At 39.2% G+C, this 16,452-nt stretch overlaps 1 protein-coding gene across 1 annotated transcript in view; it reads right to left on the bottom strand.

Moving 5' to 3' along the window:
* CR1 (complement C3b/C4b receptor 1 (Knops blood group)) overlaps positions 1-14,652 on the bottom strand; it is a 159,951-nt gene extending 145,299 nt beyond the window's left edge. Inside the window, 9 exon segments of the mRNA XM_082363858.1 lie at positions 836-1,225; positions 2,396-2,481; positions 3,118-3,220; positions 3,303-3,479; positions 5,371-5,769; positions 6,338-6,423; positions 6,851-6,950; positions 8,313-8,492; positions 14,520-14,652. Of these exon segments, the coding sequence (XP_082219984.1) occupies positions 836-1,225; positions 2,396-2,481; positions 3,118-3,220; positions 3,303-3,479; positions 5,371-5,769; positions 6,338-6,423; positions 6,851-6,950; positions 8,313-8,492; positions 14,520-14,577 (1,579 nt within the window). The 5' untranslated portion in view covers positions 14,578-14,652.
* Positions 14,653-16,452: the final 1,800 nt, after the last annotated feature.

The raw sequence follows: 16,452 nt of genomic DNA, 5'->3' as shown, positions 1-16,452 counted from the left end.
GACTATCTTCAGATCTTCCCTTCCTCCAAGATTATATATCTGTTTACAGAGAGATAGAATCATATTTTTCTAATAGTAATTTTTTCAACTCTTTAATCAATTTAGAATTTATCAATATTGTTCTTTATTAAGAAAATAAATACCTTATTTTGATGGTATAATTTTTGTCATGTATTGCCAGTTCCCATAATTACATCACTGAAATTCAGATTTAGAGTTCAGCAGCAACATAAACCACACCAAATAATAAGGAAAGGAAGAGCTTACAGTACTTCTTATTTTCAAAGTTACTTGATTTGAAATGTTATGGCTTAGGACATGAGTTTGAAAAATAGTGGATCACTCAGAAAGTATTTATAGAGGCCAAAGAGAGCAGCACATCATTTCTGCCAGACTATACTAACAGCTTTTGTAGATCAATTTTAAATCCACTCATTGTGTTTTTGCTATTAGAGCCCACATTTCTTCTCATTTTAACAATAACCCAGATATGCAGTTGAAAACTGTAAAACCCAATTCCCGCAGTCCAAACAAATTCTGGCCCCCATCCTTGTGGGACTTATTCCATTCAATTATTAGGTGTGTTTAGTTAGATTTTCCCATTATACTTTAAAATTCTTTGCTCTACTGATGTTTGTTGAATGAATATTTATATCCCTCTACAACCAAGAAAAAGCCAGGAAACCATAATTTTCACCCTTTCCGTTGCTTCCTCCCTCCACCCTTACCACTCACACATCCACACTGTTCTTCCTTCAGAATGATACCAAACTTAATCTGCACAGAAATGCAAGGCTCCAAGCTCCTGAATCAGTTTTATTTTCATTCTACTCACCACTTTCACAGGTTGGTAGTGGTGTTGGCCCCCATGTTTTATTTGCTTGGCACCAAACAGTTTTGTTTCCTTTCATGGTGAAGTTGGTATTACAGGTAAATGTCACAGAATCACCATGTCTGTATGGTGGTCTAGACATTTTATTTCTGTATCCACCTGGTACTATGGGCTCAGAGCAAATAGAATTTTTATTGTAATATTCACATATAGGAGCAGCTTTATCCCAGATTCCATTCACTTTGTCTTTAGTTATACAAAAAAGAATACTTTCTCCAATGAGGCGGAAGGCACCCAAACAGCTGTACCTCACCACAGCGTTAACAGCTATGGAACCAGAATGATAACTATTCCGCCCATTTTTGATAGGAGGAGGAGGGTCACAAAAAATCCCTGCAAAGTAGAAAAGAAAATATGTGGTCATACTGATCATGACAATAAGATTCAAATTTAGATAAAAGTCCAAATATAGGTCGTGTCACTTTTTCAGAAATAGACTTAGAAATTTGTATAATTTATTTCTTACTCATAGTCCCTGCCTGTCCCCAAGTTCCTAATTTCTTACCTTTCTCTTGATCCTCAGCAAACAAAGCAATATAGGACTATAAGCCATCTTGACCAAACAATAACAATGAAACAGAATTTATTGAATAGTTCTGTGTCTAATCAACTTTAATAATGAAACAAAAGGCAAACAGTACATGAAAATAATATATTAATGACATACTAATCACACGTGGAGAGGCACCATGGACTAATGAAATCTGGGCTCATTAGACCTGGTTTCACATCCCCACAGTCATTCAATAGCTGTGTGACCTTAGGCAAGTCTCACCCTCTTTAAGCCTCGGTTTCCTAGTCTAGTATAATTCAAGGTTGTAATGAGAATCCAGTGACATAAAAGTACCTGAAAGGGGCAAGTACAATACCTGGAACATACTAATTATGCAGTGCCTGTTTCAAAAACACAGCTGGAGCTGTAAGTAGTGAGACCACATTCTGTCCCGTTACAAAAGATACTGCAGCCTCACTGCAAGTCATTTGTCATCCTTTGATGCTGGTCCCATTTGAAAGACCCACAGGAAGTGATCAGAGGTTTGGAATAGTGACCTCATATCTTTTATTTATTTGTCCTAATAGACATGAAGAATATTAATTGTTTATAGCTGCGTTGGTATATGCACACCTTTCCTGAGTGAGTCTTAGAATAAAGGAAAAATTGCCAACCTCCAAAACTTCCGGTTGATTTCCATTTAGCTCCAAGAATTGCTCATCAGATGAGGAAATGGCATAAGAAGACACAGCCAAACCATTTCAGCACATCAGTGCTATTCATTTTCAGTAGGGGTAATTTTTGAGAGCCTTTATCCTTATACACATAGAATACTCAATACCATATGTAGTCAACTGAATAAATTTAGTTTTTGTCTGCATTCTAGAACATACAGAAGAGTGGCATATATATGTTCATATTGATAAGATTTTATAATTGATAAATGCATGAGAATACACCAAAAATCAAGAGGCACGATCCATACTTGATTATTTTTGCTTTCTACTCACGTTCACAGACAGGAAACTTATTATTCCAGAGTACTCTCATTCCTTCTGAGACACACTGACTAGAAGATTGGCCATTTAACCGGTACCTTAAACAATAAGGGGTAGCAAATCATCACCAGAACAAACTAATTCTCGGTTGCATGGAATTCATCACTTCTCTCAAGTATATGGTATTAATAGCCTCTATTTTTGTAAGCATTTCTGGCTTAAGGAAAATGTCTAAGATTGTGAATCAGCTAAGCTATGTGAGGCCTTCAGACCAGCTGAAAACACAGAGAAAACAGTCCTAATGATCTGTTCTTTTCTTGAATTCTCTCTTTCCTCTTTGGCATCCAAATGTCAAGATTTTCTTGACAATTAGAAGGAAATAACCTAAGTTCCTAGTAAAGAAAACATCAGAGACTTTGTTCCCTAAGCTCACTTTAAAGAGTCCCTCTTACTGAACCCCCAACATCTATTCAGACTCCAAAATAGAAGCCTTAACTTCAGAGCCCAAACTTTGCTTTTGCAAAAGATGAAAGGATAATTCTCAGCTTTGGCTGGCCATGCACAATTTACACATTTGGGGAAAATCAATGGAATTTGCTTAATAACAGAATTCTTAATCATAAAGGGTAAAGAAAAGGAGAGAAAAAAATTTTAACTACCTTTAAAGATCACACTTTGCAATGCTTAGCTATGGATCATAGGCCCCAAGTCAGGCCCCATCACCTTGCACTCACCCCTTATCACAAACAAATGCAACCTCTGCCCCAAGCTGGAGATTAGGAGGAGCTACCACATGACCGTTGAGAAGTTGGTTTGGAATGGCATCACATGATTTTGCTAGGAAAAAAGAGACAAGGCTGGCACATGAAGAGTCAGGAAACAGCTAAGTTTCCTTGAGATGGAATAGACCTTTAGGCACCTTCACATTTGGGGGCTGGATGGCTCCAGGTTCCCAAGGATGTACACTGCATAGGGTGAGTTCCAATGAGAGTATAGCCAGGCTCACAGCTGTAGGACACTTCCTGTCCAACTGCAAAGAATTCCTCATCCAATTTGTTATAATTACCATGGTAGACATGTGGAGGTGGTAGACACCCTGAGAAAAGAACAGGACCAGAGTCCTTTTATTTCTGAAATAAGAACTTTCTTCTCTACAACCTAAGCCAACTTGAGGTTGGCAGGAGTCGGATGAAGGTGGTCATGTCAATTCTCCAAAGTATAAGGCAGACACTCTTTTGGGTGAGCTGCAGTGGGGCTAACATGTGTTTCATATTTTAGACACGATCAACCTTGCATCTATCTTCCTTCTGTACCTTGATCTATGCCAAGAAACATTATTCCCATTCATCATTTTCCCATTTCATTTAAATGGATATACTCTCTCACTAATGTTGTAGCCAAAGGAATCAAACTATTATAATGCATTTTTACCACCAAAAATCTCCTCTTTCTTCCTGCTTCCCAAACCACTGATGAAGTTTCTGAGCCTTGTTGGGGGGGGGCTCCCAATGTTGCCAGGTTTTTAATAAGTCAGGCACTTCTCAATAAGAGTAGGGGAAAAAGGGGGAATGGGGGAAGTGACTTGATCTTAACTCTAGCCTTATTCCATAAAACCTACATTTTTCAATAGGAGAATGTATAATATCTATAGTAATTTGAATCAAATTCTGATCAGCCCATTTCCCCCATTGGCCTGGCCAATAGGATTGAGAGTTTATTTTATCCTCATTTAAATAAAATCTAATCACATATGATTTTTTTAACATCTTTATTGGAGTATAATTGCTTTTCAATGGTGTGTTAGTTTCTGCCTTATAACAAAGTGAATCAGTTATACATATACATATGTTCCCATATCTCTTCCCTCTTGCATCTCCCTCCCTCCCACCCTCCCTATCCCACCCCTCTAGGTGGTCACAAAGCACTGAGCTGATCTCCCTGTGCTATGCATCTGCCTCCCACTAGCTATCTATTTTACTTTTGGTAGTGTATATATGTCCATGCCACTCTCTCACTTTGTCCCAGCTTACCCTTCCCCCTCCCTGTATCCTCAAGTCCATTCTCTAGTAGGTCTGTGTCTTTATTCCCGTCTTGCCTCTAGGTTCTTCATGACCATTTTTTTTTTAGATTCCATATATATGTGTTAGCATACGGTATTTGTTTTTCTCTTTCTGACCTACTTCACTCTCTATGATAGACTCTAGGTCCATCCACCTCACTACAAATAACTCAATTTTGTTTCTTTTTATGGCTGAGTAATATTCCATTGTATATATGTGCCACATCTTCTTTATCCATTCATCTGTTGATGGACACTTAGGTTGCTTCCATGTCCTGGCTATTGTAAATAGAGCTGCAATGAACATTTTGGTACATGACTCTTTTTGAATTATGGTTTTCTCAGGGTATATGGCCAGTAGTGGGATTGCTGGGTCGCATGGTAGTTCTATTTTTAGTTTTTTAAGGAACCTCCATACTGTTCTCCACCAACAGTGCAAGAGGGTTCCCTTTTCTCCACACCCTCTCCAGCATTTATTGTTTGTAGATTTTTTGATGATGGCCATTCTGACTGGTGTGAGATGATATCTCATTGTAGTTTTGATTTGCATTTCTCTAAAGATTAATGATATTGAGCATTCTTTCATGTGTTTGTTGGCAATCTCGTGTTTGTTGGCAATCACATATGATTTTAATCATATAAAAATCTCTGATCATTAGCTCTGGTACTACCTGCTTTTTTTTTTTTTAAGTGTCTTCTAATTTCCCCTACATTAATGCATATCTAGCACTGTCCCAGAATATAGTAAATTTCCCAACTCTTCTACATTTAGATACTACTTTCAAAGTTTACTTTTAAGTTCTTTAACCAGGATATCCAACTACATACACTCACTGTCTTTATCTTCCTCTTCTCATAGGTACCATATATCTATTCCTCCCAAAGTCTCAGTTTATTTCTAGATCCCCAAAATTTCAGCCCAACTCACCCTTGAAGCACCTTGGCAGTGGAGGGTTCCATTTGCTGTTTAGTTGGCACCATACTGTGTTGCTGCCTTTCATGGTAAAGCCAGGCTTACACTTAAACATCACAGAATCATTTAAGGAAAATGAGCGTCTAAATCCAGATTCCATAATTCCATTTTCAACTTCTGGAATTGGGCATTTGACTACATGAATACACCGAGGGGGAGGGCTGCTCCAGATGCCAACTCGATTGTCTTTGCTGGTGCAATATATTGACTTCTCACCCACGAGGTCAAACAGCTTTTTCCCATTCGGTCCAACATGGCACTTATAAGTAACCACCATTCCATAGTAAAAGTCCTCGCTACTGCTGCTGTAAAAGTCTCCATTGGAGATGGCTGGGGGTGACTCACAAGGAATAGCTTGGGGAGGATGGGGTAGATAGGAAAAGAGAGAAGGCATTTAAATGTTATACCTTCTGGGAATTTTGTCTTAACTCTTGCAAACCAAACTTCCACTTAGCCTATAATTAACCCCTATTATTGAAATTCTGTATCCTCATCTCAAAGATGGTTCTAAATGGGAAGTAGCAAGGTAGGAAGATACATGGAACTGGCCTGATAAAAACCCACAAAAATATGATCTGGTCACCAGTCCTGACCCCCAGAGTACAGATAAACTGTTACAAAAGGCACCTAGGGTGGTGTACATTTTGCATGGAATAAAGTTGGCAGTGTGTAATCTTGTGGCATATTTTAGATTTGAGCACTTATTCACTATGAGATAATGTACCATCAAAGGACAGTAAGCAAAGGAAAGTGTAATGGGATTGGGGGCATAGAAGAAGATAAACCACAGATCTGTGTCCAGAACTACTCAAGCCAAGTGTAACCCACCTGGGTACTTATTTTGATGTGTAGATGCCCACTTTCCCTTTGGAGGGTGACAAGAGGAATTACCTAGGTGCAATAAAGGGAAAATTCTACTCACATTCACAAAAAGGCATGTCCTTATCCCAGGTTACAATATTGTCTGAGATAATACATGTGGCAGAGGAGTCACCAATGAGTCGATATCTAAAGACAAAGAGATGAGTGATCATCTCCCAGCTGGACATTTTAGGAAAGCTTAGTTCTTTTTCCACTGAAAGAATGGCAAAGAATAGAATATCATATATGACAAATAATGGTGACAGATTAAGGACTCATACAAAAGATTCAACAATCTAAAGACAAATGAAATTTGACCTCCTGGTCAGTAACACTGAAGATTTAAAATTGGAAGAAGAATAGCCCAAACTTTTTTCTCTTCTAGGGATCCTCTCTAGTGGGTAATCCTGAAGAGTTGCCTCTGGAGCAGATCAGAGAAGTGATTCTCTTTTTACTTATCTATGGTTAAGGGTGGGTGGCAATTACTCAGCTCTCTTTTGGAAGATGGGTGATTTCTGGTTGAAACTAGTGTTCTAATATCCATGTACTCTGGAGATGTCTCCTGGTGACTCACCCTTTATCACAAGAATATGTAATTGTTGACCCAAACACGATACCCCTGGGTGCAAGGACAAAGCCATGGAGGAGTTCTCTAGGAGTTACACATGATTTACCTATAAGGGAAAACAAGACAAAACAGGATTTGGGACTGGGATTTGGGGGATGTTTTGTGTCTTACATTAAATTCCAACCTGACTGGACTTGCTGAGTAGTTTACTTATGTTTATTCAAAGAAATTTGGGGCATTTACAGAACTTCTATCTTCCAAAGGATCAGTCAACTCCATAACACTATTTGTTTAATGCATGTAGTCTATATTTCTGAGCATGGATGCAAACATTATTTGTAGTCAACCATAATTTATAATCTCTATTTCCCCTTTTTATACTCTGTCAGTTGATGGCAACATCTACCAAGTCCTATGGCTTAAAACAAACAAACAAACAAACAAAACCTCACAGTCATCATTTCCTATCTGTAACTCATTTTCTCTACCCCCTGCCCTTAATTCAATAGATCACCAAGTTTCCAGGACTGGATTCCAGAAATCTCTCTCCAAACCAACTATTTTGCCACCACTATAATCTCTCATTGGATCATTGAGTAATAAAATTTACCTTTCTAATGCTGGTCGCCATTGGTCCAGCACATCTTCTATGCTGCTGCACACATTATCTTTCAGAAGTATAAAGGTGGTCATGCCACTCCCCACATTCAAAAACTTACACTGACTTACCATTGTTTATTGGAAAAGAATGCATGGCCTACCACACTTAAACTCCAATCCACTTAATCAACTACTATTCCTCACCATGCACCTTATATTCTAACCACTCTGAATTTTCCTATTTTCCAGAGACGTCATGTTCTTCCATACCTTTATGTGTTGGCATATGCTGCTTCCTCTGTCTGTAGTGCCTAGATTTCTCTATTCTCCTAGATAGCACTTATTATTTACTTCTCTATGATATCATAAAATTTTATCTCTATAAATAAAAGCAATTACACCATAGTACAGTATTTGTTCAAAAACCAGTCTTTACAAATACTATAGGACTTCCTCAATGACAGAGACTAGCAGGTTAATTTTTATGCCTCTTCCAAGCCCCACCATCTAGCCTAATGCTTCATACCCAGTGGTTACTCAAAAATATTTCTTGAATTGAGTTGGGTGAAAACTAATATGAGGTGAAACTAATATTCCTTGTATACTAACTTCTAAGATCATTGTAACACAGTACAGAGACCATAGAACAAGGTCATGAAGATTATAGGATAAACAGGGTTGGCCAGCTGTGTGACTTAACCCCAATACATGATACTTAATACCCTTAGGAGTAAAAGAAAACATGGAGAACCTAGCAGCCCCTTTCATTTGAGATTACTTACTTTCTCATCTTTTATCTTGAAAATAATAGGTTAGCCCATAGAGACATGCTATAGACCCAAAGATTCTTCTATTACTGATTACTCACGTTTACAGATTGGCTGAGCATCTGACCACTTGGAGGTCTCTAGGCAGATGATAAAGAATGACCTCTTGACATACCCAGGAAGGCATTCATATTCCCAAGTTGTCCCAACAGCAAACTCAGACTGATCACTCTGAATTTTAGGCTTAGCAAAAGGATACCTTGGCAGGAACTTACACTGACCTAAAGACAAAGACCACAGGAATATCAAAACTAAGAGAGGCTAAAATCTCTATTCAGCTTGTTTTGTCACCAGTTACAATAACTTTGATCTTTAGACAGTAAACCCAAGATGTCAATATTTCCTGGGTCAAAGAAGATATATCTTGCAGTATGAATGCATATACAGAGAAATAAGCTCGGGAGTTCAAAGGCTTTTTAGGATAGACTTCAGAAGAAGAGCTGGAGAAAATCATTTTTTAATAAAATTCCATAAAGACCCTGGAGTTGTTCTATCTTCTTACAACCTCATAAATAAAAACTAAAACCTTATAAGTAAAAACTTTTCTGGGATAGCACAGGAAACAAGTATATCAGACCTTGAAAGCTCATCACATGTATGATCCTCTAAAATTACTTTAATGCATTAACATTACTATCTTAGTCATTAAACCCTTAGGTCCTAGCAAGAAGAAAATAGGGTTGTTTTTATTCTTCATTATTTTATTCCATTAACTTAGTAGAGTAATATACCCCCAAAAGAGTTTAGTAAATACTTCCTGATGGGTACCAGATAAAAGGAGCCAGTTTTTTCAAGACACTTCTCTGTGACTTAAAATAATTATGATGATGATTATGATGATGAAGATGAAACAAACCTTATTCTAGGAGATGGGTAAGAAACTGTAACACCCAGATACTTGAGGATGTACCTGGAAAAGAATTTTTCTAGGTATGAAAGAGAGTTCAAGTTTCAACTCCAGAATGGTGGTATATTTGAATATCAAATTTATAAATCTCCTTTTTCAAACAAATCTGAAACTGATACAGGTGCAAGTCAAAGAACAAACATGGACTAACTGACACAAAGGCAAACACAGAACTCCCAAAGTTGTGGCCAGACCCAACCTTTTTGTAGCCCAACACTTCTGTTGGAGAAGTCATATGGACAGGATCTAAGAATAGCCATTACTCTTGGGACCCAGATCCCACTGTAGGTCTCCTATTTCTTTCCTCAACTCCTTTGGTGTCTTCCATTAACACCTACAAATGTTTCCAAATGCATACTTTCGCAAAACAGCAAGACTCTATAGGGAAAGTCAGGGTTTGACCTCAATGAAGACCAACTTCACGACCCTGCCGTTATTTGTACCAATTCACCCTAATCAAATGATTTAACCTGTAATTATCCAATGTGGATAAGGGCAATCCTAAATAATTTTCCACAATCTGAAAACCAATTTGAGTTTACAAGATTTAATCATTAGTGATGACATGGACTGAGAAGTAACCAAGATCTTGAAGCAAAGAAAGTAGAAGGTGAAAGGAGATAAGAATCATACTTTCTGGATGAGAAACAATGGGAAATTTTTATCTTCAGTGAGATTTAGGGACACCTGTCTCTTGGGGGACGCCAGCTCTTATTAGTAATGATTTTGCCAAAATCCCAGGTCACAGGACAGAATTTCCAGCAATCATGTTCTCTTTCATATCAGAAAAGGGAAAGTTAGCCTATGAACCATTAAGTAACATTAATTCTCTTAAGGGTCATTGGACCCTCTTCACATTTTTTTTTTCTCTTCACATCTTTTTAAAATCAGGAGTAAACATCAGTGTAGATCATGACTGGATATAAAATAGAATATAGTGACAAAACATTGACATACACATCCCTTGAACCATATTAAAACTAACTAGGCAAAGGCCTTTCTAGAGAACAGAAATACATTTAACTCTTTATCTGTGTCTAAGGGGATTTACCTGGACTGGCTTAGAAACCCATTTGAAATGAATGAAGAACAAATATACAAGATGATCAAAATAACCCTGAAATTTAGGTCAGACAGCAGGTAGAAGGAAAAATTATTATTGATAATGAGAATTATTATGATCACATAACATAACTCTGGGTTTCCTGGCTATGTGATCATTTTTGAATGATGGGTGTGCACATCAACCAAGATACTGTCTTAAGCACAGAATATGCATCAGTGAACATTAGACACAAGGCTCTCACATTCATGGAATTTATATTCCAATAGAGGGAGAGAGACCATAAGTAAATACCAATGAATAAATAGATCGTAGGTAAAGGAAATAAACAGAGTGATGTATCAAAATGTAATGCACTGGAAAAAGGAGGGGACAGGAGGGCATATGACTTCAGTTATGATGGTTAAAGAAGGCTTATGAAGAGGAGACATTTGAGTTATGACTGAAGGATAAGAAGATGCCAGCCAGACAGGTAAAGTGCTGGGTAAAAGCATGTTAGGCAGAAGCCTAACAGCAGGGATGGATTTACTATGCTTTAGGGATAAACGAAATGCAAGTGTGGCTGGAACTTAGTGATCAGAGTGAAATGGAATCGAGTTAAAAAGCCCAGAAGGAAGGATTACACAGGGCTTCTTAGTCCACAGGAGGATGTCCCCGTGTTATTCTGGGTAGGAGTCACTGGAGAGTTCAAGCAAGAGAGTCACATGGCCTGATTTAACTTTTTAAAAAAATAGTCTAGCAATTGGATGGCGAATGGACTGGACTTTTACTTTCAGAAGTAGGGAGTGTAGTCTGGAAGGTATTATAGTAGCTTAGACCAAAAAAATGAAGCTTGAGCACAAGGAGACAGTGAGAAGTGGGTGACTCTGTTGTACTTAAATGTGGGGCTAAGGGAATGGGAGGATTCAGTAATGGCTTCTAGGCTTTTGACTTGAGCTCTTGGTTGATGGTAATACCATGTACTGAGATTCGTCAGGCAATAAAGACAGATAAAGGCCTTGATCTCATGGCACTCGTATACCAGTGAGGGAACAAACAAGTAAATAAATAAGAAGGTTTTATATGATGATAGGTGCTCTGTGGAAAATAAAACATGGTTATGTGATAGAGAGTGACCTGGGGTATAGACTACTTCAGGTAAGAGTCAGAGCATCACAGAAAAGTGTCAGTGGAGCTGAGACCTGAATGTTGAGGAGACAGGTAAGGGATGACCCATAGAAGAGCATTTTAAGAGAGGAACACCTAGTGCATAGTTAAACAAACATGACTCCGTTTAAGGAATAGAAAGAAGGCCAGTGTGGCTGGAGAAGAGTCAGTGAGGGAGGAGTACAGAGAACTTCAGAGAAACAGAGGCCTGGAGTTGAGGTTAAGGAGCATGGATTTTGTCCTAATGTGATGGGTAGCCCTTGGCATGTTTTAACCAGAGGAGAGAAAAAATCTGATCTCAGATGGAGGTAGGTGATTGGAAAATAAGGGAATTCCTACTTAATGATTTTATTTTCTTAGTGTTGGTTAAGGTGAGGCAGTCAGTCAAGGCAAGAGTGAAATTTAACAGCGCAGGAAATTTGAATTGGTTTATGCAAATAGATAAAAGGAGAAAAATGAAAACACTCTGAGAAGGAAATTTGCTCTTTAAGATACTTGCTTCAGAATTTTCCAGAGTGCTTGTTAAATCTCAGCTTCCTGGGCCACCCCCCACCCCCCGCAAACATATGAATTTCTGGAAGGTGAGATGGAACCCAGAAACCTGTATTTTAAAAAGGCACCATGATTCCTCAAAAAATTAACAATAGAACTACCATATGATCCAGCAATTCCACTTCTGGGGATATATACAAAGGAAATGAAAATACTAACTTGAAAAGATAACTACACCCCCATGTTCATAGTGACATTATTTACAAATGGAAACATAGCCAACTCATGGAAACAGCCTAGGTGTCCATCAATAGATGAATGGATAAAGAAGTTGTGGATGAATATATACAATGGAATATTATTCAGCCATTAAAAAAACAAGGGAATCCTACCACTTGCAACAACATGGATGGACCTTGAAGGCATTATACTAAGTGAAATAAGTCACACAGAGACATACAAGTAATGTATGATCTCACTTTTACGTGGAATCTAAAAACAAAAAGACAAAATTCAGAAAAAAGAGATCAGATTTGTGGTTATTGGAGGCAGGGAGTGGGAGGAGAGAGAATTGGAGGAAGGTGGTCAAAAGATTCAAACTTCCAGTTATAAGAAAAATAAGTACTAGTGATGCAATGTCCAACATGATGACTATAGTTAACATGGTTTTACGATACGTAGGAAAATTGTTAATAGAGTAGATCCTAAGAGTTCTCATCACAAGGAGAAAAATTTTCTTTTCTTTGTATTGTATCTATATGAGGTGATGGATGTTAACTAAACTTACTATGGTAATCATTCCACAATATATGCAAATCAAACCATCCTGCAAAAGTCAGGAGGGGGCGTGGGTATAGCATGAGCAAAGGACCTTGGGGTGTCGGTCGGGCAAGAAGATGAGCGGTGCATTTGTGATAGGAAGCAGTGGGGAATCAGGAGGGGCATGCTTAGGTGAGATCCAATTACCAAAGGCTTGAAAGGCTGAAGACAGATTTTTTTTTTAATTCCACAGGCAGTAGGAAGCCCTTTTAGATTTTTGAGCAAGGGAGTGGAATAATGAAAAAAAAAAAGTTTTTAAATTTTGGTTTTCACCATTGGAAAAGTTAAAGACTAGTATCAGAATAACCTGTAAGAGAGGAGGTTGTTACAAAGGTAATCATAATGAATATGATTAAAATATTGGTGTAAGAATAAGACAAACAACAGAATCACGTTAGCTGTGACAGTCGACAGAAAGGTAGACCTGGCCTTTCGTGCGTCTGGAGTTAAATGACCGAAAGGATGGTCCTGCTCTGGTACTGGAAGGGGATGCTCTGGCATCCTTGTAGGGTACAATGAATTGACAGGGCTGGAAAAGAAGTTGATTTTCAATTGATAATATCCTCTCTGAAATTTAGAAAAAGGAATGGAATGCTGGCAAGAAGTCAGGTGGGGAACTGTGACACACGGGAGGTGTTAGAGAATGCTGTGAAAGTGTGTTTGTTCAAAGAGTTAATAGGTAGGAGAGAGAGAGATGAAGATAATGGTTTGGGGAAATGTTCAGTTAAGGGTCAGGATAAAGTTGAATGTCAGGAAGCAGACAAAGTGAACTGTGATAGAACAAACGTATGCACTATCCCTTAACAAGCTGCGAGTGGTCAAGCTTAAATGCTGACTCCATCAAAACAGGTCCAGACAGTCGTCTTATTACTGGCATCTAGTAGTAACATCCAACATCTAACTTTCATTTGCCTAATTTCATCTGATATTCAGGGCAGCCGAGTAAGTGTAGGGCTGCCTATCTCTAGTTTCATTTTACCGATGAAGAAACTGAGGCTAGGGAGTGAAATGACTTGCCAAAAGTCACGCAGGTATTGAGGTCTGTATACAGTAAACTTCTTAATAAACTGGGAATCCAATGTACTCTGAAAATTATTAAAAAGTTATACCTATCTTATCACCCAGAGACTCCAATCTTAAAAAATTACAATTCTTCTTTAAAATTAAGCCAATCTGGAGGAAGAAAATTATAATAAACGTTTAATGACACCTTCTGGAGCCCTTGCCATTACAGAAGGTAAATAACACAAAGAACTGCAATTTTTATTCACGTATCAACTTTTCTAAATAACTCCAGATGTTTATCGTTTAGAACCACGCCTGGGGATCAGACAATATTCTTATTCTGGGAAGGCAGCAGGAGGCTGTGCTGCTTTTACCAGGCAGGAGGGAGTTCAGTGTGCGCAGAAACTCCCGCGCCTAGCGGAGCATGCAACCGAGTCGCATGCACTCAGCACGAGTAGGTTTCGGATATGTGTCCGGGCGTTAGAGCTCGCAGACCTCCAGACCCAGAGCGCTGAGCACATGCTGAGTCCCGGGGGCGGGGAGCCCGGAGAGCACAGAGCGGGCACGCCACGCCACAAGCCACACTGGGCAGATCACATAGTGCGTCTCTGATGCAGCCTGCAATTCTGGTGGTCCCAGCCCAGGAGGAGCGAGCAAGGACATTCAGGACCAAGAGATCTCGGGGTCCCCCAAAGCGAGCGAGGCATGCAAGACTGCCCCGCCTTCTAACTTTTGACTGTCTCCTTTGCATCGCGGCACAGAGGCCGTCCCGGCCCCAGACGCGTCCCTACCTCCGTGCTCCCATTCCCAGCTCACCGAGGACCCCTGGCACGGCGAGAGCCAAGAAAACCCAGAGCGGACCCGCGGCGCCCATGCCAAGGCTGCAGCCCCAGCGGCTGGATGCGTCTGAGACCCGCGAGCCTCCGGCAGCTCCGGAATGACAGGGCTGGAGAAGGGGGCAGCTGCAAGCAGGGGAAGGTGGGCCCTTAAGTAGTGTCTGGCACCACGTGCTAGCTTGAGCGCACACCTGCTGGCTGCTGGGGGCGGGACCACGCGGTGAGGGCTGCAGAGGGGGCGAGGGGTTGGCCGGGGGCGGGTGGGCGGAAGAACTCTGATTCAGTCTTTGGCTCAGATTCTACTCGTCAGTGCAGTGGCTTTCCAACGTTTTTGACCACGCCACCCAGTGCATCCACTTTTGTCTCTCTGGAGAACTGAAACAAAATAGTACTGGCTTTACTAATCTACAACGCTCGCTCCCGTTCTATTCTATTCTGTTCTATTCTATTATCATCTCCTCTCCTTTCCTCTCCTCCCCTTTCCTCCCATTCCCTCCCTTCCCCTTCACTCCCCTCCACTCTCTCTCTTGAAAATTCTGGTTTGGATTCGCTAAATTCATTTCAAAAGTTATTAACCCTCCGTTTGAAAACCGTTTATTTACAAAGGAAACTTAGGAACAGTAACCAGCTCTGCTGTTCTTTTCTTTTTATTTTGAAGTAATTACTACAGAAAAGTTGCAAAAATAATACAAAGAATCTCTATACACCCATCACCACTCAGATTCTCCAAATGTTAACATTTTACTGTATTTTCTTTATCATTCTCCATCTCTATTTCTAGATAAATAGCTATAGTATAGCTATATAGAGAGAGATCTAGATATATACACATATACTTTATATATGTATATAAGTATAATTATATAATTTTTTACTTTGGAACTCTTGGAGATGAGTTACAAGCATGATACCCCTCTAAATACTTTAGTATGTATTTCCTAAAAACAAAAGCATAGTCTTACACAATTTCAGTAAAATGATCAAAAAGAGGAAATTAACATATTACATAAGGGACAGATTGTACAGATTTCTCCAATCAGCTAATATTTCTTATTATAGCAAACACGTGCGGGCGGGTGGGTGCCCGCACGTGCACACACACGAACACACCATCCCCCCCCCTTTTTTGTCTGGCCCAGGATCATTCTAGGATCATGCATTGCACTTGATTGTCCTTTTTCTCATTTAATCTGGTAAAGATCCTAAGTCTTTTCTGTTTTCCTGACCTTGACATTTTTGAAGAGTACACAGCAATTATTTTTGTAGAATGACTTTTAAATCAGTTATGTATTACATAGGAACAAATTACCCTAAACTTATTAATTTAAAGCAAGAATAAACATGTATTATCTCACACAGTTTCTGGATGTCAGGAATTTAAAAGCAGCTAAGCAAGGTGGTTCTGGCTTGGGATCTTTCAGGAGGTTGCAGTGCAGACATTGGCCAGAATTGCAGTCATCTGAAAGTTTGACTGGGACTGGAGGATCCAAGTCTAAGATGACTCACTGTCATGGTTGTGGACTGGAGGCCGGATAGCCTCACCAGGAGGACCTTGCCCTAAGACTATTTGAGTGTCTTGTGACATGGCAGCTGGCTTCCTGTAGAACAAGAGAGAAAGGCAGAAGCCGCAGTGTCATTTAAAACCTATTCTCAGAACTCACACTGTATTACTTCCACACTATCCTGTTGGATACTGTGATGGTTAATTTTATGTCAACTTGACTGGGCTATGAGTGCCCAGATATATGGTCAAAAATTATTCTGAGAGTTTCTGTAAGGGTGTTTATGGATGAGATTAATTTTTTGGGGTAACTGATATATTTATTTTAATTCTTTCCAGTTTTATTGAGATATAGTTGATATACAACATTGTATTAGTTTAAGGTATACAACATAATGATTTGATATATGTA

This window comes from Balaenoptera borealis (assembly GCF_965194805.1).
Source record: "Balaenoptera borealis genome assembly, chromosome: 1".
NCBI classification, from domain to species: domain Eukaryota; kingdom Metazoa; phylum Chordata; class Mammalia; order Artiodactyla; family Balaenopteridae; genus Balaenoptera; species Balaenoptera borealis.
The sequence above is the reverse complement of the archived record's forward strand: the minus strand, read 5'-3'. Positions and strand labels throughout refer to the sequence as shown.